Source organism: Eptatretus burgeri, chromosome 5, assembly GCF_056783735.1.
Source record: "Eptatretus burgeri isolate ZD-2024b chromosome 5, Ebu_testis_v1, whole genome shotgun sequence".
Classification (NCBI taxonomy): Eukaryota; Metazoa; Chordata; class Myxini; order Myxiniformes; family Myxinidae; genus Eptatretus; species Eptatretus burgeri.
Genome location: NC_140965.1, coordinates 118,955,235 through 118,983,065, shown reverse-complemented (window position 1 = coordinate 118,983,065; position 27,831 = coordinate 118,955,235). Strand labels below are relative to the sequence as shown.

General features: G+C 43.7%; 1 protein-coding gene across 4 annotated transcripts in view; it reads right to left on the bottom strand.

The window, feature by feature from the left end:
* MICU1 (mitochondrial calcium uptake 1) overlaps positions 1–27,831 on the bottom strand; it is an 89,766-nt gene that overhangs the window by 53,804 nt on the left and 8,131 nt on the right. For all 4 annotated transcript variants that reach the window (XM_085883493.1, XM_085883492.1, XM_085883491.1 and 1 more), the window contains exons 2-4: positions 20,280–20,459; positions 13,771–13,906; positions 11,467–11,629 (exon numbers count right to left, since the gene is read on the bottom strand). In XM_085883493.1, coding sequence (XP_085739619.1) covers positions 11,467–11,629; positions 13,771–13,906; positions 20,280–20,458 — 478 coding nt within the window. In that variant the 5' untranslated portion in view covers position 20,459. The remainder of the gene's footprint in view (positions 1–11,466; positions 11,630–13,770; positions 13,907–20,279; positions 20,460–27,831) is intronic.

Genomic DNA, 27,831 nt, shown 5'->3' with positions numbered 1-27,831 from the left:
CAGGTTTGTCATACTGGAGGAGGGAGTAACCAGGGAGAGATACTTGGGAGTCAGAGATGTCTTGAAGGAGGAAAGTTTCTTTAAAGCAGATCATGTCTGGTTTGTCAGTAGCAACCTGGATGGAAAGATCCATCAGGTTTGCGCGAAGGCCCCGGATATTTGAGGTCCACCCTGTTAATGAAGAGGGAGTGGAGGAGGCTTTGGGTGCAAGGGAGGGGAAGGGGAGGGAAGGGGGAGGGAGGTAAGGAGAGTTGTTGAAAGAGTGTGGGGGGATTGCAGAAGAGCTCGGGGAGGAGGCTGGATGAGGAGGAGAAAAGGCTTTGTGGTGCTGGGTTGAGGTACAGTGGGGAGTAATAAGAGAGGTGGCAGAAGGCAGTTGAGGATTTGAGGAGGTGGAGTGATGAGATGGAAGAGAGAGGACAGGGGAAGGAGGCAGCTTTGAGAAGGGTGAGTGAGGGGGTGAATGGAGGGAGAAAGGTGAGGGGAAGTTTTTGAGAAAGGCGAGAGGAAAGCTTGGATGGGGAAAGAGTGTGATGGTTGCTTTGAGAGGGAGGGGTGAGAGGGGTGAGTTGGCACTGATGTTGGAAAAAAATGACGATTGATGGAAAGCGAACATTCATTGCAAACTGGGGTTTTAAATTCTTTACTTCAGAAATGCAATAAAGGCGAATTCAGAGAATGGAGAGAAGAAACGCTGTAACAGTTGGATTTTTTCGACAAGGTATGAAGGAAAGGTCGAATTGAGAGCAGTCTGTTTAAATAGAAAGAGAGTCGTGAATTATGATACAGTAAAGAGTACCACACGTGTGAAAGAGGAAGATGAAGCATTATAAGAGATCGTTTTTTTATCATTTTTATTACCTTTTTTTTTTTTAGAAAGACTGCATAACGTTAGGTAAAGGAAAGGTTGAAGAAAAATCATGAGTGAAAAATCGTGAGGTTTATGGTGAATTTGGATGGTAAACAGAGAAGGTAGAACAGATCCAGCAGAAGCACGTGGTTCTGGGAGGTGGGGAGTTAAAAGTGAATTTATTTATTATTATCATTTCTTTTTAAATAAAGATTGTGTAAAAGATTCGGAAAAGGAAGGTTGAAGTAAAATTGTGGAGGTGTATGGTGAATTTGGAACAGTAAACGTGGAGTGAAGCTGATGGATCAATGAAAAGTAATCGGAAGAGGGCAGAGAGACACGTGGTTTCGGGAGATGTATCGTTTGAAAGGATACAAGGAGAAAAAAAAATTGGGAGTGGATTTTTGAAGATTCGGTAAGATTAGGGAATGGAGATAAGACGATGAATGGAGATGAGATTAGACAGACGATGATCCTAAACACACAAGTAAATCTACAACAGAATGGTTGAAACAGAAGAGATTTTGCATTTTGGAATGACCAATCAAAGTTCAGACCTTAACCCAATTGAAATGTTGGGACAGAAACTGAAGCGAGCAGTTCATGTAAGAAAGCCAACAAATATCTCCGAGTTGAAGGAGTTCTGTAATGAGGAAGGGGCCAAGATTCCTCCAAGCCGATGTGAAGGACTGATCGAGAGTTACAGGAAACGATTGGTTGAAGTTATTGCTGCTCAAGGAGGTGCCACCAGTTACTCAATGTAAAGGTTCACATACTTTTTCCGACAAAGAAATTGAATGCTGGATCATTTTGCTCAATAAATTAATTAAAAAGTCGATTTTTTTGTGCTATTTATTTAATCAGGTTCTCATTACCTATCATTAGGACTTAGATGAAGATCTGATCACATTTTAGGTCAAATTGATGCAGAAATACAAAAAAATCTAAAGATTTTGCAAATTATTAAGTGAACCTGATAAAGGGTCTTTCTCACCACCGTACAGTCATGGATCAGATAATACATTTCATGGTTGTGTGAAAACAACAGTCGTGTGCTCTGTCATGTACACAGTATTAATTATTAATAGCTAAAGTCCAACAGCATTTCATGAGTTTTAGCAGCTCGCAGGAGGTGACTTATGCCATTAAGTCGTTTTGCGGTTTTCGCAATATATTTTAATTTGCAATTTTTGACACTATATCCTGATATTTTTGGAACAGGCAGATTTAGATTCAGCATATTTGAAATGTCTTAAAAACAAAACAACTTTATCCAAACTTGTGCCCCCAAAATGCCTCAGGAACTTTTTTCAAGGACATTTCCCCACATTTACACCCGTCTCAAAGGAGGGGTAGCCTGGTGTTGGCTTCGTAGTTAAGGTGGCTGGCTTGAGAGATTAGAGTGCTCAGTTAAAGTCCTTTTTCACGTTGAATTAACACCAGGTGGGGTTGACTCAGCCTATCATCCTTCTGAGGTCAGCGAAATGAGTACCAGTGTACTGCAGAAATAACTATTCAGGGTAACCTGTGTTGGAGTGGCGACCTGTCCAGGAATGTACTCCTTGCCAATGAAACTGCCTCGGCAGCCCGATGTGCGTTTACGCATGAAAGGAATGGGATGAAAACGAGTGGTGAGAATATGGTCAACATGGGTTAACAGCACAACACATGGCTCCAACATTATTGACATTTGACCTCACACGTATAGCTGCAAAGCCCTTTCCTGCCAAGGCTGAGACAACAGCACAAAGACCAACAGCCGTGATTCTCAGGACACAAACACCCATCAGATCCCCACCCTTTCCCATGCATGGAACAATATATTTATATTCTTAAATGGTTGCTTCAAACATTGGACAATATTGCTATATTGTATTCCATCCAGCCTCTCAGTGAGAGCCCATCAGAGAGAGTGAGTGAAGCATGGAAACAACAGTCTCCTGTCAGGTGACACAAACTGCATCGTATAACATTAATGGGAAGAACATTACACAACCGGTTCCTTTCATGATCAGATATCAAAGTTATATAACTTACAAAAATAAAATAAATAATTAATAAAAAAGTATTACAATAAACAGTGGACCATTTAGCTGTGTAGAAACACGAAAAACCAGATTTCATGGAACACATTTCCCTGCGCAGTCTTGAGAAACATGGACAGGGGCCATGAGAGGCAAATTTGCTTGGTCGTGATGACATAAATGGCTGTTACATTTTGTCCAAATACTGCAAAATGGAAAGGTTTCAAAAGTGCCAAAAATGCGGTTTGTCATCCAGTATATACACAGTGTACATATGTGTAGTCGTTGATAGAATCGCCAATAAGGGATGAAACCTGTCCGGCAGCTGAAGGTGATTTGGGATTCTCATGCATGTACAATTTGTGAACGTCTTTCCAGCTGTGGAGGAACTATGGAAGGGTTTGAAACAGAAAAGGGCTTACCTTGGTCACCTTTAATCAACCAGACCATGGGAAGAGTCAAAAAAAAAAATATATATATATATATATATATATATATACATATATATATATATATATATATATATATATATATATATATATATATATATATATATATATATATATACACACATACATATTTCAATTGAAATAAAATAATTCCACAAGTTTTCTGCCGTTGATCTTTCACACTAACCACCTTATCCAAAATGCTACATTACTTCCTCATGTCTGCTTGTGTCCTTTATGAGATCCTTAAAAACCAAGTTTCTTGTTTGGAATGATTTTCCATTATATTTGACTGCCGGACAGGCAGACAGACTAAAATATTATCTCACTCCTCTCTGCGCATGTGCAATCAGGATAAATTCTGAGCCAAAGCACTGATAAACTGCAGGTTTGTGTTTCCATTAGTTTCAAAATAGAGCATTCAATTGTAATCAAGTGGTTCCTCAATCATAAACTGAGGTTTGTAGACCGACAGACAAAGTGAGGCAATGGCTTAACCCCACTTTTCGCTTCCCGTGCGTGAGAAAATAAAATATACCATCAGAGATGGGGAATCCCCCGCCATTGAATGAAAAAGGTCATACATATTCCAGATAATGAGGGAGGTGAATTGGAAACAAGACACCATTTGGTCATCCCGAAAAAGTTCCCCAGGGGTGAGGAACGTAGTAACAAAAAATAATTGAAATCAATTTCCATTTTCGAAATAAGCGGTTTTCCATTTATTACAAAAAACCTTTTTTCAAGATGGCCGCCCCAGTCGCCAATCTTGGATCTGGCCAAGCCCAAAATCAATAGGGTTCTTCTTTTCAGGTGGTACATGTGTAACCCAAATTTCAAATCGATATGGCAAACAGTTTATGAGTTATCGCACTCACAGCTATAAATGTTGACGCCCAGCCAGCCAGCCGGACGACCGCCCCAGTCGGCCATCTTGGATCCGGCCAAGCCCAAAATCAAAAGAGTTCTTCCTTTTCGGGTGGTACATGTGCGACCCAAATTTCAAATTTATATGGCGAACAGTTTGTGAGTTATCACACTCACAGCTATAAATGTTGACGCCCAGCCAGCCGGACGAACGGACGGACGGACGACCCAGGTGACAACAATATCCCCATTCTGCCACGCGGCGGGGGATAACAACACACATTAATCAGAACAAAACCAAAAAGGTTAGCCAAAAAGGGATCATAGACCACCATAAGTTGGTGTGGTAATGCACTGGAGGAAGATTACCAAAACAGAAATGCAGACTTACTTGCAAATGCAAAATGCAAAATCAAACAGGGGAGGGGGTGGGCAAAAGGAAGGAGGTGCAAAATAAATAAATAAATAAATAAATAAAAGGATGACAAAAACAAACAAACAAAAAAATACCCCTTCTATTCACCATCTCATTTGCTCAAGGTCATCTGCCATCTGCTGGGAAATCAATAAACATTACCACTCCACATAAAAAAGGTGCAAAAACAGATCCCTGCAACTACAGACCAATCAGCCTTCTCCCAATCATCAGTAAAGTTCTGGAATCCATCATCGCTTCAGACATTAAATCTTTCCTCTTCTCCAATGGCTTGATTTCCGATCATCACTTTTGATTCAGAGCAGGTCACTCTACCCTGTGTTTGCTGTTTCTGCTTTCACAATGGATGGAGGTGCACAATGCCAGACATGAGATCAGAGCCATATCCCTCGACAAATCACTAACTTTAGATACAGTCTGGCACCTGGCCCTGCTCAACAAACTCTCTTCTTGTGGCATCCAAGGACATCTCCACTCATAGAACGCAGACTTTCTCGCCTGTCACAATCAACATGTGGCCCTTAGCGGAATTCTCCAATTCCCTCTTCCTGTCCAGGCTGGAGTTCCTCAAGGCAGTGTTCTGGGCCCTGTTCTTTTTCTTGTTTTCCTCAATGATCTTTGCGACTCTCTGGGAAATCCTCATTATCTATCATCGTTACCATCTGTCATCCCTCAGATCGGCAAGCAGCAGCCTCTTCCCTCTGTGCAGATCTGGATAAAATCACAAGCTGGTCAAACACTTGGAACATATCTTTCAATCCTGACACATCTCACACTCTCACTATGTCTCTTCATTAGGCCTAGGTCACATTTGCCATGGCCGCCGTGGGGTCTCCAAAATCTGCGGCCACATGCAATTCTATGGCGGTCGCAGTATTTCCACAGTCACACAATGTGGCAGTCACATACGTTTTTATTTTTCGGGGAGCCGCATGGCGTGTTTATAAATTGTGGACCACGAAAACGTGGTGGTGCCGTACGGTCTTTGATTTGATGTCGCACGGTGACCTTAGGGCGTCCCTGCGGGGGCAATATAATTTTCAAGGCAGACGCAAGGCGACCGCAGGGGGGCCAAAGGCGAACGTGCAGCCAGACGGACGGTAATGAGTGGGTATATATATATATATATATATATATATATATATATATATATATATATATATATATATATCAGTCCTTTTTTTTTTACTGAAATAAAAATATACCAGTATATATAACTGAATATACTATAACTATAATATACCGTGGTCCCCCAGAATCCGAACGGCCAAGCTGTTTGAACAAATTGGAATCCGAACAATTTTTTCGAGAAAGTTTGGCCCTAAAAACTGAACACAACGAAGCGTTCATGTTTGTTCACGAGTCTCCCCCACCTGTTAGACCCGCATCTTCGCGCTTTGTTCATTCAGTTCGTCGGTGGAAGTACTCAGTCACATTTGCTCTACGGCGAGGATAAGGCAGCCGTACGCCCTCTGAATTGACAGAAACGTGCGGCGGCCACAGAGAAACTGAGGTGGCCTCAAGGTGGCCCTACGCCGTTTAGCTATATTTTACAGGCCGTAGGGGTGCTGTGGAATTATAACTTTTTTCATTTCTACGCTCGCCGGAGCAATTCGACAAGCCAAGCTATGACGTAGATGTGTTCCACGTCGACCGTACGTAGGGCGTACGGTGGGCTTGCATTTTCCGTGCGGCTGCCGTAAGCTCTTCTTAATGAAAAATGAATTTTCCCAACCCCCAAAAAATTACGGCACCCCCACGTTTTCGGTCTCCACAATTTATAAACACGCCGTGCGGCTACCCGAAAAATAAAAACGTGCGACTGCTGCATTGTGTGACTGTGGAAATACTGTGGCCGCTTTATAATTGTGAGTGTCCGTACATTTTGTAGACCCTCCGGGCGCCGAGCCAAATGTGACTTAGGCCTTACCTCGTGTTTTCACCTTCTTTTTTTTTTCTTTTTTAATCATCTTGTGTTTTAATTATTAACAAAAAAAAGCAACCGGATCACGTGGTGTGACGGACTGTCGGGCAAGGATTGAATTTCACAGCAAAACTGGTTGTAATTTGGAATATCCATGATTACGTCAGCCCGATGCGTTTGATGAAAGTGATTGTGGTTCTGGGGGCATCATGTTTGATGAGCAGCCCTGGGGGCAGCGCTCTCGCAGAGTGCACGAGCGATCAAAACCCAGGCCGGAGCTCGAGCCTGTGTGGGCCTTTGGATGTGGCGATTGTACCAGTTTACATACAATACACCGCCACCGAAGGTCATTTACTCATCTTATTTTACCTTAAACATGGGGAATTTCAGTTTAAAGTGTCTTGAAAGTGGGTTTTCTTTGGGTCCACGAACGGATTAATTCACTTTGCATTATTTCTTGTTGGGAAAATATTTTTTGAATCCGAACTTTTTGCAATCCGAACAGCCTCCTGGAACGAATTAAATTGTGATTTTGGGGGCACCACTGTGTATCGGCAAACAACTATACTCCGATCTCTAGCGGTAGCGCACGGTGGACGCACAGTCGACGCAGACTGCCACGGAGGCCGAACGTAGGTGCACGGCGGGCATAGGGGAACCGTGCGTCGACCTTACGTTGCCCACAGGTACTCACACAGACCGACAGGCCACCGTGTAAATAGTACGGCTGCCGTAATTTTTTGGGGGTTGGGGAAATTCATTTTTCATTAAAAAGAGCTTACGGCAGCCGCACGGAAAACGCAAGCCCACCGTACGCCCTACGTATGGTCGACGTGGAACACATCTACGTCATAGCTTGGCTTGTCTAATTGCTATGGCGAGCGTAGAAATGAAAAAAAGTTATAACTCCGCGATTTCATTCCACGGCGACCCTACGGCCTGTAAAATATAGCCAAACGGCGTCGGGCCACCTTGAGGCCACCTCAGTTTCTCTGCGGCCGCCGCACGTTTGTCAATTCAGAGGGCGTCCGCCGCCTTATCCTCGCCGTAGAGCAAATGTGACTGAGGACTTAGGACCATCTGGACCCCCTCCCCCCCCCCAGAGCTCCTCACCACATACAAAGCTTTTGTCCACAGCCTGATGGAGTACTGCTCTGCCCTTTGGGCTGGTGGTCATATGGCAGCTTAGCTGCCGGGGTAGCTATCATTTTTCTTGAAGCGCGACTGTGTCGCTGATGCAGTGCCCCTCTACCAGTACACACACTGGAACCGGTACTCATTTCACCAACCTCGGAAGGATGACAGGCTGAGTCAACCTCCTGGTGTATTAATTCAGCGGCCGACGGGGCTTGAACTCAGGACTCCAGGATGCCAAGCCACCACCCAAACCACTGAGCCAACACCAGGCTCCCCTTTGGGCTGGTGCTCCTGCCTCCCACCTAGCTTGGCTTCACGCTGTGGAAACCAAGGCATTTATGATCATTGGTATCTCCCGCGATGAAGCGGAGTCTTTGGGGCTCTCACCACAGGCAGGTCAGTGGCCTTTCTGTCTTCTACCATTTCCTCTCCGGCTTCACGCCCCCCCCCCCCAAATTTTGGCAGGGCGCTCAAGGTCCACCATTAACCCCCTTCCGGTGAAACTACCAAAATAAAGAATCCCTGCTCACCTTCACCATTTCATTCCTCCTTTTTCCCCACCTTTGTAATAAACTCCCACACATTGTTCAATCCCAAGCTTCCCCTCTTGGTCTTCAAAACAGCTGTTCACCACCATCTCTCATCTTACCCCGTCCAAAACCTTGATCTTTTCAACCTCTACTAATCCACCCCAAACCCACATCCTTCAAATTCCCTCCTCTCCTTCCTGAAAGTTCTGTAGTGTACATCATGTTTACCCCATTTACCCCACCCCATCCCTCTCACTTCCACACATCTCCTAATGTCTCTGCTCCTCAGCACAATTTTGTGCTTCCCTCTCCCTCCCCTCTTGTCTCCTTCTCCCTTTGTTATATGTTCTGTGTATTAGCTCTTATACAAGCCTCAAAATTATATACAAACAAACAAATAAACAAAACAAAACAAAACACTTTCTTTGACCACGTTATAGTCTGTGCCGAATTATAAATTTCCTATAAAAAATACTCAGGTCAGGTCAGGTATGGGAGCATGCACCAAAGCAGCATGTCACTGCGTCCACTTTCCGCTGGTACCCCAGGGGTCTCCGTGTGGCCATCCCCCTGGCAGATGCCTGGCCCATCCCCCTCCTTGAGATGCTGATCAATCTGCAACAACCATGAGGCACGTGGTTGGCCCGTTGGCCTCCTCCACTCACGAGGCTCCCTTGCTGAGAGAATCTGGTGAGCAGGATCAGCGTCAGAAAAATGAGCCACATGTCCATACAGCCGCAGCTGACGCTCAGGAACTATGCAGGTAGCAAATCTCATTTGAGTCTCTCTCAGCAACCGCTCGTTGGACACAAAGCCCGACCAGCGATAGCCAAGGATTCTCCGAAAAGACCTGGTACCAAAGAAATTAAGTCCCCATCTCAGATCCCTGGTCAAAGTCCAAGTCTCACATGCTTAGAGCAACACTGGAAGCATAAAAATACTGAAACGCTGAAAATGACATTTACTTTGGTGTCGAAGATCCTGGAACAAACGACTTAACACAACATTGAGAATTCCAATTCCCTCCACAACACCTGACACCTCTCCTCAACATGCCCATCTCCAATCCCAAATATATTTTTCCATGAGAAAAAGAATGCCTCATACATATCGTAAACCAAATCACCACACCTTTTTTTTATGTATACACAGTCGAGACTCATGGAAGAGCTAGTACACTGACCAGAACAGAACGTAACAGACAAAAACAGGACACAAAGCAAGGGACACTATGAAATCCCAAGGAGGAAAAACTGTAAAATGGGGAGAGATTTGGATGGTGTTAATGAGGGTAGAAAAGATCATGGTTTTGTATTGGGGACAATCTGAGATGGGGGTGAACAGATGTCTTGAAGACCTGGAGGGGAGAATGAGATTGAAAAGAATGAGGAAATAGGTTCCACAGGTGGGGGAAAAAAGAGGAACAAAGGAGTGGAGGTGAGCAGTGATCCTGGATTTGGGTCGTTTTACCAAAAGAGGGTTGATGGTGGACTGTGTGAGTACTGCAGAAAGTTGGTGGGGGTACACTGCAGAAAGAGCACTGGACAACCAGAAAGGAGGTGGTAGAAGAGAGAGAGAGAACACTGATCTGTCTGTGATGGCGAAGTGATAAGCCCATAGACTCAGCCTCAGCGAACAGATTTCAATGATCTTTAAAGTTAAAGGCCTTGGTTTCCACGGCATCAAGCTGAGCAAGGTGTGAGGCAGGGGAGCCAGCCCAGAAGGGAGATCAATCCTCCATCAAGCTGCTGATGAAAGCCTTGTAGGTGGATAGGAGCTTAGGTGTGAAAAGGAAGGACTTTGTATGATGGAGGATGCCCAGTTGGCAGCTGGCTTTGGAGGCCAACTTTGAAATGTGGTTTTCCCAAGAAAGATCATGGCTGTAAGTGAGATCCAGGAGTTTGAATGACTCAATCTCCTCAAGACTGTTGAAAAAGTAGATGGGGGTGGTGGTTTGCCAAATGGTCCTGCGAGAGAGCGAGAGAGCGAGATTTGTCAGGATTGAAAGATTATATCGCAAGTGTTTGACCATCTTGTGATTTTTTTTTTCAATGTCTGAAGAGAAGGAAGAAGCTGCAGCCTTGCTGTCTGAAGGATGAGGGATGAGGGATGTCATGGCAGAGGGTGGAATAATCAGCAAATAGATAGAGGATTTTCAATCATTTTTAAATATTGCTCAACAGCAGGCATGCATACGACTTAAATATCAATGGCATTATAAAAATGTATGAGGAGCTAAAGAGGTGACAGGAAAATGGGGGAAAAATAAAGATAGTAAGCATGAAAAAAAAAGCAAGGACCCACAATATAAAGACAAGGAAATATGAAAGGACGCAGGCCGAGAAAAGATAGTTGAGACCCGCTCACATGAGTCGTATGGACACCACAGCAAATGTATAGCTGAGAATATCAAATTATACGAGATAAGGCATCAGGGCTGGCAAGATGACCAAGAGGTAGGCACACTCACCTGTAAACTGTCTGGCCTGGGTTTGAATCGTGACCCAGCCATAAACTGCCATCCCGTTATCTCACAGGCAGGGCGATTCATCAATGTGCACGCCATCCCTTGGATGGATGTAAAACTAGAAGGTGTCTTGTCTGCCAACATTAGATGGTGGATGTTAAAGACCCTGCGGTATCCTTTGCGAAGAGGAGGCGAGCTCTCGCCGGCACCATGATCAAACTACTACCCTAGCCTTAGTCGAATGTCAGGCCTGAATGGTCGGTTTGTGAAAGACCGGGGCCAAGATTCCCCCCCCCCCCCCACAAGAACATGGAATAACGAAGAACATTCGATTGGTCATCAACCCCGACCCTTTAATAACCCCATACCTGCATGTGTTTGGCAATACAATGAAAGATACATCCGCTACTCCCCCCGACTTAATGTCCATGTTACATTTCCCTAATGGAAGAAATAGTCATCATCAATGTCACACGGTAAGTATCAAGTCTGAACGTCTGAAAATAGAGCGGATTTGGTGTTTGGCATACGGATGGCTTAATAGATCTATAATTAGTCGGATAATGGCAAGGGTGGATCGGTCCATTGACTTGAGACATGCAAGAGACATTCCGAAAACGGGACAGCATGAAAGCAGACAATCCTAAACCGAAAGTTAAAAACAAAACATTGTCCAACCTCAGTGATAGGAAACATTATTCTGCCCACTCGTACAACTCCATCACCTTCATCCCCCCACCCTCATAGTCGCCCACCACCCCCCTCCCATCCACAGCACTCACTCTCTGGCTGTTTCTCATTGGGTGTAATGGAACGAACAAAATCCTGGGGAGTCATGAAGACTTCAGACTCCCCAGTCTCATTGTAAATCTTCAATGTTGCAAAGTAGCGGAAAATCTTGTCCGGAGTGGAGTATGCTCGGATGCGATTCTCATATTCTATCACCTGGGAAGAATTGTTCAGACGTACGAAGCAAGTGCTTACTATGAGACGGAGAGAAATAAAATGCAGCTCAGTTCGCATATTCACATTCGATGCACGCTTTACAACGTGAAAATTAGTGAGGGCGAATCCAATAAAGGAGTGGAGAAGCATACATCATGCAGGTGAAATGGACAGCATAGTTTGCAGCAACAAAACACTTCAAGTGGCAACAAACACAATTTGCCCTTAATATGCGATTTACATTAAATCGAAGAGAAATTTGAGCAACCCTTCACCCTCTCCCAACTTTCACAGCTCGTTGCCATAAGCAACCTCTCCTCTCATGGGCAAAAGACACAAAATATGACGTAATCAATGTCATTGCCTGCTAACTTAAAGGACTTGGAGACGAGATGAAGTATGAACAAGCACGTTTTATAATAGTCTTGTCTTTATTTGGAGAGAAAAGCCACTGTTGAGCTGTGCGTAAAACTACACAGAAATAAGAAGATCATCACACACCCAACCTGTTCACCAAGCTTCGTCCGAATCAGTCCATAATTAGACGATGCGTTGCTGGCAAGGGGAGAGTGTACCGCAACAGAAAAAAAAATTCATAGTGTGTAATGTTGAAAAGAACTACTTGGCAGAGATATGGCCAGGGAAGAACAATCTCTTGCAAGAGGAGTTAGGTTGGGTGGGAGGGTGAGGGCGGAGTTGCAAACGTGGCTACATTTGGAGAATTTGGGAGGGTGGAGGCCCTCGAAGAACATTTTTTTTTTCTACATTTGGGAGAGGGGGCCCTCTAAGAATTTGGAGAATTTCATACGACACGGATTTTCACAGAATTGCGTACAATCGTAGCTTAACATTATACAAGACAAAAATCAAGAAATTTTCATGCAAAAATTTACTTGTGCACACGGTCTAGGCTCGACATGGAAAAGCTCGAGTGGAATGGAAGGGAACAAAATAGAAATGTGGGAAACACCAACGGCAGAGTACAAGTCCGAGTGAGATAGGTTAAAAAATGATGTCACAACCGCCGATAGTCTCATTTGAGAAATTCCAGCTTGAAGGACCATTGCCATCAGACCTCCCAACCAAATGTTTAAATGGTTCTACTGGTTCACAAGTTGTTGCAGCAACACATTTTTAATTGACTGTACTGCTTTGACCTTTTGAATCCAAGATCTGATCAATCCATCTTCATGTTACAGTCCATAGTTATGCCAAGTTTAGTCAAAATCCCTTCAACGGTTCACAAGTTATTGGGGGTAACGAGAATCTGCTACTTTCCAGCTGAAGGTCACATGACCTTTGACCCTTTGAACCCAAAATCGAATCGGTTCATCTTTGTGTCATGAAACTGTAATGCCTTTTGACCAAGTTTGGTAAAAAAAAAACAAAAATCCCTTCAGTGGTTCACAACTTCTTGCAGTAACAAAAACTGATCACGGACAGACGCACGGACACGCATTCGGACTGACAACCTGAAAAGAATGTGTTCGGCAGCAGAGGCATTAATAAAATAATGAATAAAGAAAGATATGAATCACAAAGTACATCATGCAGTTTATAATTATCTTTGAGAATATTTTTTTTGGCAAAAATGTCATGATGCCTTCAACTTTAATAAGCTCGGAAAATGGGTTCCATACGATGAGTAGTTTTTCTTTTAATCAAAATTAATGGCTCGTGGGGCTTCAGGCAGCGAGTGCTAAAAGCAGTGGCAGCGATATCCCAAACGTTAAGTGACCTTGCCAGATGACCGGTCTCCCTTGCGAGTCGGAATCCACTCCCCTCAAACTTCCAACAATCCGTGAGTTTTGTTGGTCCAGTTCTCAAACTACCCCGTGTTAAATCGTCCGACTGGCAGGTGAAATGACAACTTGAATTTACGTTAAATGTGCTACTTACAACAGCAGAATGATTCTAGGGTTAAATTTGATGTGCTGGAGATTACAACTGTCATACGAGGAGGAAAACTTGGTAAGAATAACAGCTTGCCCCAACGTCGATGTCAGTGATGAGGCGTTATACACTATCGGGGATCCTCCTGTTGTGTGCAGAGCTGACATACAAAGCAAACTTAATTATTTATGATCAATGAAAATCATTATGGCTGTATTATTAAATTTTCACCAACCACATTGGCATACCTTACGGTCTCTGAAGCCGATTCGTTTTTTCTTCTTTGTATCGTCGTCTTTATCCTCGGCCTCTTTGTCCACATGTGCGGCATCCACATTGCCGTTGCCCATCTCTTTAATGGAGGAATTCGAACCTGCATGTACACTGACCAAACATATCACGAGAATCATGACAACTTGCCTTCTCTGGAGGGCTCAACTCAGAGAGCCAACAATCTTTTGTCTTTTTTAAGTCATTGTAAAACTAATTATGCTTTTCCAACAGATCACAACTTGTTTGTAATCTTCAGTGCGTTTCATGTGAACTACCATTCCGACTTCATGTTGACCAGAGAAACTGTATTCGATGTGAAAGACCATTAGCCAAAGCTAATGATGAGGTCTTTTCGGGTAAAAGAGCGACCTCTTGAAAATTCCAAGCATTGCAATCAAAAAGATAAGCACTATGATTAGGAGATCGTCTAGACTCCAGATCTTTTTGTTATTGATGACTGGAGCTTTCTGCTGACAATATAGACAACCCCACTCAGGATTATCATTACTCGGTGCTTTGTAGAAAAAATTTCACAGGAGATCAGATAGGCAGACTCATGCGAGTTACAAATCCATATTTAAAGTTGTATCCTTCTGATGCTGCATTGCCATCGAAACCGCAAGGTCTGACTTCAAAAACACGTTGGAAGATCAATTGGTTCAAACTCCCCGAGGAGAAGTTGGCGGCAGGCAAGGCCTCGTGATACAGATAATGCCCCGCATGCCCAGGAACTGCCTGGCTCAATGAATTAGCAACGAGACCATCATGATGAGAGCAGCATTATACTGAGCAACTGGAAGGAAAATTATTAACAGTGTAGGCCAATTTCACAGTCCATAAGTTACAATTCAGAGACTTTTATTTTTAGGGTAAATGCCACTCCTGACTCCAAAGGACTGGAATACAGTGTTTTTACCCAAAACAGGTCTCCTGTTTTGAGTACCACTCCTGAAACAGGCACCCAAAGGACTTAAATTTATTGTGACCAATATCATATCACATTGCTGTTTATCATTTACATTTCAAGACCATATTTATCCAAATCCGTTGGGACCATACTCTGTGCAGAGCGTCGGTGCTGGCAAAGCAGTCTCCTGGGCTATTGGGCACAATCCAGGATGGGTCACCACTCTGACACAGGATACTCCAACGGCTCAATCATGCCAACAAGCTGGTACTCATTTTGCCAACCTCAGAAGGATGACAGGCTGAGTCAACCCCACCTGGTATTCATTCAACAGAAAGGCGGGATATGAATGAACTCAGGTCCCGAGAATCCCAAGTCCGCCACCCTAACCATCAAGCCAACACCTGGCATACCTTATTTATTGTATCATTTACGTTACAAAAGTTGGGTTTTTGGAGTTCTGGGACACAACAAAAATTTACATGCAAGTGAATGGGAAAATTTCAGGAAAAACTTATTGATTGACAACCGAAATCTCTTAAATTTCTCCCTCTCTCAACTAATTCTGAATGAACTACTGATGTTATTTTATTTTTTTCACAGAAGAATAAATTTTATCTTTTTCACGAAATACCAAATTTACAATTCAGTGTGAATAATTTTTTACTACACTTGGTGAACCAATTAATAGTTGTTTATGTATAAATTACAACACTCATCACCATCAAGTTTATGAACAAACAAGATGGTGGAACTTGGTTCTTGGTTTAAGTATCTTTGTTGAGCAGAGATGAAATGAAAAAAACTCGTCTTTATTGAGACCTATTTTGGACCTGTCCGCCTCGTGCGGTCTTCAAGCTGGTCGGTCCGGCGAGAGGCGAGCCGAACCCGGACACCGGCGGGCGACTCTTGCGGTTCCTGCGGGACTGGCATCGCTGGAGCTCTCGGTTGTGGTGAGGAGAAGGACGGCATCGACCACGACCGGCCAGGCAGGCTCCCTGGGACGAGTGCTCCAGCAAGACGAGATGTCCAGGTCGGGGAAATGCTCTTTCGTCCGGAGTTCTTGAGCTCTTCCGCTCTTTCTCTCCTGACCAGCTTCTCGCTCCCCTTTTATGCGTCTCCGCCAGCCCGACCCCTCCCCCACTCGGGCCGCGAAGAATCCCGGGGCTGTTCTCATTGTCTGCAGCACTGCCGCACGGTCGTTTCTGTTGTCATTGCAGATTTTATTTTCCAATAAGACCATAACTATAAAAATAAATCACAGCGCATGGACATTTATTTACCCATTAGACAAGGGAAAGGAAGCTATCTATAAAACACATACTTACCGATATAACTAATCTGTAGGACCTGAATGTTGTGTGATAGGTTTCCAAATTCGTAACAATATAGCCCAACTAGACAGGACATAGCTCAGCCCTGAGATCTTCAGAAAAAGGTTGGACTATGGCTTTGGTCATGAGACAGTGCAAAGTATTGCCCACAGCAATCAGGCAAACACCACTGTTCTTCTTGGTTAGAGCAAATAAATTTGCACCAAAAAAAAAAAAAAAACGCACGGATTCAGAAACCTCTCCATGCAGAACTATGATAATGAACAGGGTAAGAGAAGTTAGTAAGCGGCCCCCCGCATCGGCAGATTCCTTGCCCAAAAGAGCCTAAAGATGTCCTGGTCCGAGACAATAGGGGCCGGCAGCCGACCCAGATGGAAAAAGGTTGACCACAATTTGGACGGAATGCTCAGAGAGAACGACCGGAGTGGCTAATTCACTGTCGAGCACGGCGGTAGGTTGAGGTCAGGCGGGGCAGCAGGGTGTTTGGCTTTGAGGGCTTCGGTCGTTTTGGCTGATGGTGGGGAAAGCCCCTCGCAAGACACCAACTCTCTGATGGCCCCCTTGATATCCAATGTGAGCAAATTTGGCTTTCACCCTTCTGTTGATACTTTGAGAGTTGTTGGTTTTACGAGGCTTACTTGTGGAGTTGCCAGAAAGCACAACTGGAAATGGTAACAAGACGTCCATTGCCAAATAAAAAATAATAATCATCAAAAACTTAAAATAAATAAAAATAAATTTCCCACCTGCCACTTGACTTTAGTAGTCAATGAGACATCGGGGGAGTCCAGGGCCTCTTTATCGGGCATCCTAAGGCCAAAGTAACAAACAACAAGGGGGGCTGGTTCTTGAGGACAATGTCATGGAGTAGTTTGCCAAGAGCATCAGCGACAGCGATACGAGCACCCTTGGGTACTTTACGGAGTACCCAAAAATGATTACAACATCTCAATAAGTAGGTGGAAAAGTCTATTGGTTCGGCTGGGATAGTCGAGGGAAGTGGGGGTGGGGGGGGGCTTCGGTGCAATCCCATTGCAGCCAGGGCATGAACAATTGGTCATAAGCACCACCGCCTGATGCCCAGACAAATTAACACACAAATAGTGGAAATAAGTATGACATAACCGGCACTGAATGGAACATTTTCTCGTGTTGGTGAGCTTATATTTGGTGCATGGAGGAGTAATAGCTGAGACGGCCGTCCTGGTGGCCCACCAAGCCCCAGTCAACATCAACACTGACTTCAGTGGCACTGCCAGTTGCCGCTTGTCATCATCGTTGTCATCGCCTATGTTGTCATCGCCTATGCCGGCACCACTTACAAAGGCTGCTGAAAACCGGACACGGCTAAATTTTATATTGGGCTCTGAGTCACATAATCCTGCAGCTGCTGTTCCTTTAATATAATAATTGGACTAAGGCGCATCTAAGGAGCCATCTTGTTTCTATACACCTTCTGCAAGCTTAGAGGATTTGGCTCTGTCATCAAATGTTTTACAGCTTTGCGGAAGGCCGACTCGCTCATCCGCTGAGGGGAGGGGGGTTCACATGGCCATGTTGGTCTTGCCGTGGCCATCCCGCTCTTCCGTTGAAGGTAGCGGTGTATGCGCGGCCATGTTGCAATGACCCAGGTCGTCCCGCTCGCTCATGCACCTTCGGGAGTGGGGTTTACGTGGTGATATTGCTCTGCCCAAAATCATCCAATTCACCCACCATGGAACGCGAAGTTCGCGCGGCCATCTCACTGCCCAAGCTCATCCCTCGTGACCATCAGAGGCAGTGGAGTTCGCACAGCCATATTCGTGAAAGTTTGGTACTGCCGTGTCCCAGACCTTTCTCACGGCATGAGCAACCCTGTAAAACTGTCTGACGGCCTCTCGGGGTCGGTGTCATTTGGAACGTCGTTTAGCTGACCCTCGACATGGTACTCTTGCACACAACTGTGCACGAGTACCATGTACATTAAATAAAAGGAATAATTATACAAGTTTCAATCAGGATATTGCATTGCTGTGTTGACCGACTGTCTGGACACAACTCTGAGGTTGTGGGTCCATTCATATGCTTGGTGTTGGCTTAATGGTGAAGGTGGTGGGCTTGGGATCCTGAGTTCAAATCCCCCTCGGCTGTTGAATTAATACCAGGTGGAGTTGACTCTGCCTGTCATCCTTCCGATGTCAGCAGAATGAGCGCCAGCTTGCTGGTATCCTATGTTGGAGTGGCGACTCGTCCAGGATTGTGCTAATTTTAAACATGATATTTTAAACATGATAAATTTCATTAAACATGAAACTTACCTCCATACCTGCCAAAGTCAATTGATCACAAATCAAACACGATCAAAACAACTTGTTCAAGTATACCGGCAGCAAAAACACGAGACTCCAACTTCGTGTGGATGGAAATTACTCATCGACCGAACGAATGATCCGGTCATAGCTCCTACGTACTTGGCTGCACAGCACCCACAAACCATTAAATTAATTAACGTTCTCCATCAACAAAATAAATAATGTCCCTTCTTTTAAAAGTCTCCTCGTGTGTGCACAGATTAAAATCCGGACGATAAACCAGTTTGCTTGGTTGACAGGTTAACAGGATACAAATAATTCAAACAATTTTTTTTTTCGAAATTACAATGCAATAAATGTTTTAATATCTGACTTTTTGCAACAAGAACAACAACAAGAACAACACAACAACACAGCAACAACAATGTGAGTTCAGTACTACTGTTTGAAAAGGAATTGATAAAAAAAATTTGAGGGAGCAGTTTTTAACATCACTGGATTGCTCGTTGGCGTATCAACCGGCCTGGCCCAAAATCTAGCCAACCTTGTCGATTCATGGTCTGAAGCACAAATACAGAAGCGAAAGACAAATTTTGGACCAACGTGACCAACATGCCATTTGCTTCAAGGATGTCACAACAGCCGCAGACATTAATTTTCAACACAAGGTCGGGTGCAAGGCACAGATAAAAGGAAAGGGAAACCATGATGACAAACAAAAAGGGGTGTGGCGCACCGAGTGATGGCATTGCTGCACGGTAGTCGTGACACACAAGTGTTGCTATGTACTGTATCTGCATTTGATGTCAGTTGGAACGTCTATGTTTAGTATTGGTACAGTTGTGGCTCGCCATCGGATAGCATGGCCGAGCACAAATCTTCCTGCAAGTGCGGCCTCTCCATCACCACCGACTGCTATCGTGTCTCCTCGTCGAAACGCCGCGGTAATTGGCCTCCGAGCTACAGGCTAAGGGAGACAACCCTGGCAGAAAACAGATGGTATTCCATGCCTCAACAGAATTCACAAGGTTATGCTGTTGATCGTCGTGAAAAGGAACAAACTCTCCACCACTGATGATGCTCAGCTTGCTTAGGACGGACAACAGAGTGCTTTTGGATCAGTGTAGCCCAATATCACTTGAATCACTTCAAACACTACAATCATCCACTACCATAATCATCAGCATCAATCAAATCTTGCGGCAAGGGGCAAAAGGTGAAGCGGCAGACAAGACAAACTGGTGGCCATTGCTTGGAATCTGCACAAAGGTGATCGTAAACACTGGTCAATCTCAATCACAAAAAGAAAAAAAGAAAAAAAAATGATTTGCTGCAGATGCTCAGAATTGTCAGACAATAAGCTTGAAAACTGCAGTCCTGAATTAACCCACAATGAGGACGTATAGCAGCACTAGCGAACATCTGTATCAACAATACCATACGTGGCAACGTCTCCGAGTTCACTTGCTTGGCCGGTCCAGCGAGTTTCAACCACTTTGGTGAACAAATCACCGACAGATTCAAAAAGGTGAGCTCTTCGTTCAGAGGTTGGACACATCACAAACCAAACACAAAGATAATAATATGAAAACTGCGTGCAAATCAGACACACTACAGTAGTGACTGCAACAACCGGGGCATTTCCTGGAAGGCGAGCCAGACTCGAGATCCAACGGCAAGATGGTCTCCAATGTGGATCAACTCAAGTGTTGTGATCAACCCAGCATTAAAGCAAATGGGAATGGATATATAAAATGATAATGGTCAACACCTTGGCACCGACATCATCAGCGGAGAGTTAGATTAGATATTAAAGATCCCGATGCACCCAATGTCACAATACCACCCCCCACCCACTCCACACACATACTTCACCACCCTAATTTCCTCCAAAAAACTATTTATTCTGTTCAATAAGTACATTTATTATGATAATGTAACATGGGTTGTACCGCTTCAGGATCAGTCCAGAGGGCAATGCTGCAACGGCACCTCCGAAGAGGGCAGCAAGCAGCCGTCCCGACGTGCGTGTCCGAGCTGACTGCTGTATGCCAGGCAGACTGTTCCATAGCAGTGTATTCTGGTATACAGCACTGGAAAGGATGCGCATCAAGCGATGCAGGTGAGACATGCTGAAAGACAAAGCAGCAGTTTGTGTACCGTTAGTAGACAGATGGTGGGAGGGCAACAAAGGAAGAAAAAACACAATTTTATTTGCTTTGGCTCAACGACCGTTTACAATTTCTGACATTTTACAGTTCATGTCTCTGGACATAGTCTACACGAGTACAGTATACTGTACCAATCATCAAAACAAACTCACTCCTCTTCAGACACCATGTCCCAATAAAACAGGAATGCTGAGACAGCTTAGCGACAAACTGATTCTCATTGTGCTCAAACCTTCGATGTACATTTAAACATCGATGTCGTGCGATGGGCATACGGATTCTGCACGTGAACATCAAATCACAGATTAAACTGGTGTTACCTGCTGGGGAAAAATATGTCACTGGAGGTCACATTGCAGACAAGTGGGTTAAGGGCCTGTCACACCTTGACGTTTTAGCCAGCGTATGGCAAGGTATCAAAATGTATGTAAAATGCTGGCGTACGCTGAACTATTGATGTTTTTTTTAAGTTTTGGGGGTATAATAACGTGTTGGATGTATGCATAACGTATTAGTAACGTACACGGAACGTTTCAATCACATATAGATAACTTATACCAACGAATGCCGAGCGTGTTGTCGGCGTTCACAACCTATGCCCAACAATAGTCTAACTTATGCATAGCGCGGCAGCGTATCGCCGACGATCACGTGGCGTAGGCTATTCATAGGCTGTGGCTCGACGATTCAAATCATACCCGCACTAGACATCGAAGTGTGAAGCCACTGTCACACCTTGACGTTTTAGCCAGCGTATGCCGACGTATGAAAAATTTGCCGAACCAAGCTGGCACACGTCGAATATGTTTTGGGTAAGTTTTGTACAAGTTAAGAGCACGCTGGCATACGTCGTAGTACGCTGGCATACGTTGTAGTACGCCGAGTACGTCGACAAATTTTCAGCATGTTGAAAATTTCTCGACGTACGACACACGTTCCGCATACGCTGGCCATAAGTTGTAGGCACGTTACGCGAACGTTGACACACGTCGACACACGTTACTTGTAAGTTACTCCTAAGTCGAAACACGTCGAGGTAATGCTTAGGACAAAGTCACATTTGCTACGGTGGCCGTGGGGTCTCCAAAATCTACGGCCACGAGCAATTATACGGCGGCCGCAGTATTTCCACGGTCACACAATGTAGCAGTCACATATGTTTTTATTTTTCGGGGAGCCGCACAGCATGTTTAGAAATTGTGGATACCGAAACGTGGGGTTGGCATACGGTCTTTGATTTGATGTCGCACGGTGACCTTAAGGGGGCCCTGCGGCGGCCATAGAATTTTCAAGGCAGACGGACGGTAACGAATGGGTTAATTAATTAATTTTTTTTAAACCAGTTTTTTTTTTTTTTTTTTTTTTCGGCTTGTCAAATTGCTACGGCGAACGTAGAAATGAAAAAAGTTATAACTCCGCGTTATAATTCCACGGCGACCCCTACGGCCTGTAAAAGATAGTCCAACAGCATTGGGCCTCCCCGAGGCCACCGCAGAAACTCTGCGGCCTCCGCACGTTTCTGTAAATTCAGAGGGGGTATGGCCGCCGTATCCTCGCCGTAGAGCAAATGTGACTTCGGCCTCAGCATCATTGTTCCAGACTCCCTGTTTTTTTGTTGTTTTGTTTTCCTCGGAATGACAGTGATGTTAACACTTTGATTTCTAGTGCGGTTATGATTTAAATCGTTGAGTGGCAGCCTATTAATTATATTATATTATAACCGCACTAGAAATCGAAGTGTTAACATCAGACATACCGAAGAAATAAATAAATAAATAAATAAATAAATAACAACCAGGGAGTCTGGAACACTGACGCTAAACATTACCTTGACGAGTTTCGACTTATGAGTAACGTGTGTCGACGTGTATCAAAGATCGCGTAACGTGCCTACAACACGTTACTCATAGGTTAGAAATAACTTTCGGATACGCTAAACATTACCTCGACGAGTTTCGACTTAAGAGTAACTTACAAGTAACGTGTGTCAACGATCGCGTAACGTGCCTACAACTTATGGCCAGCATTATGCGGAACGTGCGAGTCATATGCTGGCATACGTCGAAAAATTTCAAGCATGGAAAATTTGTCTAACAGGTCGGCGTACTACGACGTTTTAGCCAGCGTGCTCTTAATGTATACAAAACTTACCCATACGTATTTCAGGTGTGCCAGCGTTTTAGACAAATTTTTCATACGTCGGCATACGCTGGCCAAATCGTCAAGGTGTGACAGGGCCTTTACAAATGCTGAGGAAATGTTCAAATGTGTCCAAACTGATTTTAAATAAAAAATAAAATAAATAAATAAAAAAATGGGATAGACAACAAATGACTAGAGAGTTCATGGAACACCTTACCCCATGCAGTCTTGAGGAAAAAGGACATGGGCGGAGTCTGTGAGCAACAAATACGATTGGTCAAGATGATGAAAAATGCCGTGACATTTTGTCCAAGTACTGCTAAACTGAAGGTTTGTTTCCCAATTCATGCTCGAAATCCAACATTCAATTGAAGTCAAGTTGCTCCTCGATCAGAAACTGACGTTTGAAGACAGATAGATGGACAAAGTGAAACGATTGCTCGCTTGACCCCGCTTTCGCTTCGCGTGCACCAGGTAATGACCAGAGAGATATTCTTTGCCCGAGTGAACAAACGCAACCAAAGAAATATGTACTGAGAGCAAATTGGATATTTAAACAAGGGCACTGTCCCGTCAACTCACATGATCTGTCCGTGCGACACAAAAAGGTCATGGTCTCACGATCTCAACTTTCTTGCACACAAATATCTTAAAAGCTCGAGTTTTCTTCCGTATTTTGCCGAAGTTAACAAGCATCAGACTGGAGAGCATCGCAATGGAAGTGGTTGTTTGCGTTGCAATACCATCGAGTCTATGTGGCGACCGCTCGTGTGTGAGCCCAGCTTGGATGTAGCTGTGGGTGACGTGGGCGCCACCATGACTGCCTTCCTTGCAACGATCGAAACTCCGACCTGACCCAGTAAGTTTCACGGTAAAATTCCGGGTTTATATCCTCTACATCGTAAACTTGAACGTGATGGACAGTAACAGGCGTCCTGACCTGCTAGTATTCAGGATTGATTTTGATCGTTCGTGAGGATGGTCTTGCTGGATTGAAGGAACGGTTATTCTGAGTGCACAAACGCTCTTCTGGGCAGGCCCTTGTTTTGCTATCCAGACGTTGAATCGGTCAGAACACCGGTTCAAGCTGTACAGCCGACCTGTTCGGGGCAAGTTTGTATTTATTTCTCAATGAATGAATGAATGCAAATGTAAAAGTAAGCTGTGCATAATGCAATGTCCTCAGAATTATTGTATTGTGTTAATTGAGGTGCAAGTATCGCAGAGATGGTAAATACAAACTTGGAAAGTAATTCCTGTTTATTTGGTATGAGAGGGATGAAAGTTTTATTACTTTAATGGAGTCGTTCTATTATTGATCTCCAACTAATGATTTGTTACTTTCATTAAAAATGTTCAGTTACCGAAACTATGGTGTCCATGCGACATTACATGATTAGAGTGGTTGGTCTTGTTGTAGCATCCTGAGGAAGACACAGGTATAGTGCAGTGACAGAATGAAGGGGTTAAAAGCTGCTGAACCGTCTTGAAGTAGCCGAGACCGTGGAACAATGGAATGGAGGTAAAATGATGTTTATCATGGGATTGATACATGTAACATTGCAAATGCCATAATAGACCCACTGTATGGATTGTTTGTCTTTTGCTCGGGGGGGGGGGGATAGGGGGGGGGTCATCCTGCGGCATGAAACATGCAACACAATGTGTGGGAAATTAACTCGAAGGAACCCCAATTGAACCCCCGTTTTGAAAAGTTGATTCTTGTAAGCCTTTTAGATTAATATTCTTATGTACGACAATGAATATTAAAATGCAAAATATCTTAAAGTCATGACGATGTTCGATTATGTGAACATAGATTTTGATGCAACACGTGTGACAAGAAACTCAAGTACGATCACATGGGAAAGGAGAATATCAACAAGGAAAAGAGCAAAACACATTGCAAACCCTCTCCAGGACTCGTGTTGTGCGGTGGATTTTGTGTGGTGTTTGTGTACTGGTGTGTTACATAATTAATAAAAAAGACATAATTGGAACTGCCACTTCATAACTGCTGAGAGTGATGATCGGATCCCAATACGTCCCCGTTTGATCGGACACCTAACCCTGACCCGGGATGTTTTATTATTCAATTGAATTTAGAATGAGATTAAAATATATTAATTATGGAAGACCAAATAGGTACAGTCCTGCATTGAAGCAATCAGAAGTAACTTGAACCAAGGAAAGGAAAAGATGGAGTCATCAGGAGGAATCTGGATAAGATTCACTTTTCAGCTGCTACTGCTCGACCCTCAAACATATTCAGAAACAACCAAGTGAACCACATTCAAAAATAAATAAATAAATAAAGTTTTGCCTGCCAGACCATGTGTCCGATCAAGTTGAAATATAAAAAAACATGTATTCCCATCACTACTAGAAGACAATTGTGAAGTTTCATGTCGATTGATTATGGGGTTCCAGAGAAAACATTATTTAATATTTTCTTCAATTCAATATGGCTGCCAAACCATGTGACCTATCAATTATTCCTGAACAAACTTGTGCAGTCATGGCTTGGGGAACGTTTGTGTGAAGTTTCTCCTCGATCTGTCCAGCCGCTCTGGAGAATAAGATTTTAGAGGTTTTACGGTAAATCTAATATGGCTACCAAACCATGTGACCTATGACATCATACGAGTGACCCTTTTGTTCCTCATGGATAGGAGGTCATACCTGTAAAGTTCGCCTCTATCTGTTCTGCCACTTCAGAGAAGATTTTGAAGGTTTTAAAAAAATAATTATATATATATATATAGATACTGTATATATATATATATACATACTGTATATATATATATATATATATATATATATATATATATATATATATTGTATATATATATATATATATATATATATATATATATATATATATATATATATATATACATATACATATACATACATACATATACATATATATATCTGCCGAATCTCGTGACGATGACATCTATTTATTTTTCTGTGGGCCATTTTATCACAAGATGACCCTCAAAAATGTTCAAACTGATCAGATATAGCGTTCTATATGTGAAATTATGACATGTGCAACATTTCCATTTTTCCTGCCGCACCACGTGCCCTATGACGTCAAAATTATCAAGGAAACATTCCACAGGAGTAGTCACTCCTATGGTGAAAATTTCATCTCAATCCAACAAGCGGTTGCGGAGAAAAACATAAAAGTTCTGTGCAGCCAAACAAACAGAGAGACAGGCAAACAAATGTACCCAAATGCAATACCCTCTCCTCCAGCGAGGGAAACAAGTCCTCAAAGTGAAAAGGTCATCACGGCTGGTCCAAAGCACAAAAGGAACAATACAAGATGAGCTTCGATGCACTGGATTCGAACAAAGCCATGAAGATAACTGAAGCAGAGTTGAAAATAGCAGTCTTAATTGCCATATGTAACGCTCCGAAAGTGAGCACACAGGCCAACACAGCAACAACAAATCATCTGAAACAAATCTGGTGATTTGGAGACTGTTGCGCATTTGGCGACTGTTGCCAACACCATCCAAGACAGAAAAAGGATTTCGATCTCAGCCGACAAAAGTGCCTGGGTCAGTCAACAATTGCCCTATACAAGGAGCACAACACGCACGTACACGAGCGGCACAGCAACACACACACACACACACACACACACACACACACACACACACACACACACACACACACACACAGTTTGTTTCATGACCTGGCCTATGCCAAAAAGACAGTTTGATCAAAAGGAGGAAGAGGGAGAGAAAGGGGGGGGGGGTAGGGGCAGATTTTTTTTTCTTTATTTTAATCTTCCTCATCGTGTGTTGTTGTAGATTATTCAGAATGAATCATCTAAAAAGGCTATGATGAATATCCAATGAACACACTCCCACTCCTCGCTCCCCTGAGTGTACAGCTAGGCCAGTTTCTCTTCACCACCTAATTATATTTCCCACCCATCAACAACAACCACCACTTCCCCCCCACCCCACACTAACCACACTCCCATTGCAACATTAATAACCAGATTCTGCCACAGCTCTTGGACTCTCCGAAGATTTTACAAACAATTTACTGACATCTCCAGTCTACAGGTTGAATCCTGTAACGTCTAGTCCCTGTCTGACCAATAATAACTCTGTGAACAGTATAGGACATGAAAATGTCAGATACTCAAGTAGTTTTTGTAGTTGCTTCAACTCTTCTTGCTTTGTCCTTCGTAGACCTGCGCAAGCTGTTCGATTTGCTGATGCATGTTAAATCGCTCTTTCCTCTCAACCTTTAGTGCTCGTTCATCAGCAGATTGTGTCACAGCATCAGTGTCCATCTTCAGACGTTTCTGTTGACGTTTCAAGTCGGCTGGTTCTTCTTTAAGCTTCCATTGTTTTTAACCATCGATGGGTTATGTTACTTTGAATGCTTTCTAGCCATAGCTGAGTTACAGAGAGACCAGACCATGTAAAAACAGAACGGTTTGCAGAAAATTATAAATGTGGAGACAGTGTTTGGACAAAAAGTCCCGGCGTAAACAAAACCCACGTAAAACAAAGGGTTTACTACGTCAAGCAATGTTAACGAAAACAGACAACAGATGCAAGAAAGACGTTGTGCAGAGCACGATACTTGCAAAATTCCGAAAACAAATGTGACCAAAAAAATAAATTAATAAGAAGAATGTGTGTGTTGGTCTGTCAGTCCATCCGCCAGTTTCCTCCATAACTCCAAAACCATGAAACCTAGCAGCCCAAACTTTGTATGCATACCAATGGAACTCCAAGAGAGTGCATGAATGAAAATTGGGTGTTTGGATTAATTAAAACACCCCCTTTTGAAGATAATTAACGGCCATATTTAATTATATCCTTTATCAGGCGCATACTCAGCCACCCCACTCTCTGGGGTCTCAAGGCGTATCCTGGGTTACCTAATTGTGTTCTGAAGCCGCCATGTTTTTTGGCCTGCTCTACCGTGCCTTGACTTGGTGGTTGGGGTGGCTGGCTTGGGATCCTAGGGTCGTGAGTTCGAGCCCCGTTGGCCACTAAATTAATACCAGGGGGTTGACTCAGCCGGTCATCCCTCCAAGGTCGGGAAATGAGTTCCAGTGTACTGGTCCCGGTGTATGCCCCGGTTAGAATAGGTGTACCATATCCCTGTGTGTCGTAAGATGCGACCAGGGTTGGAGTCAGGAAGGGCATCC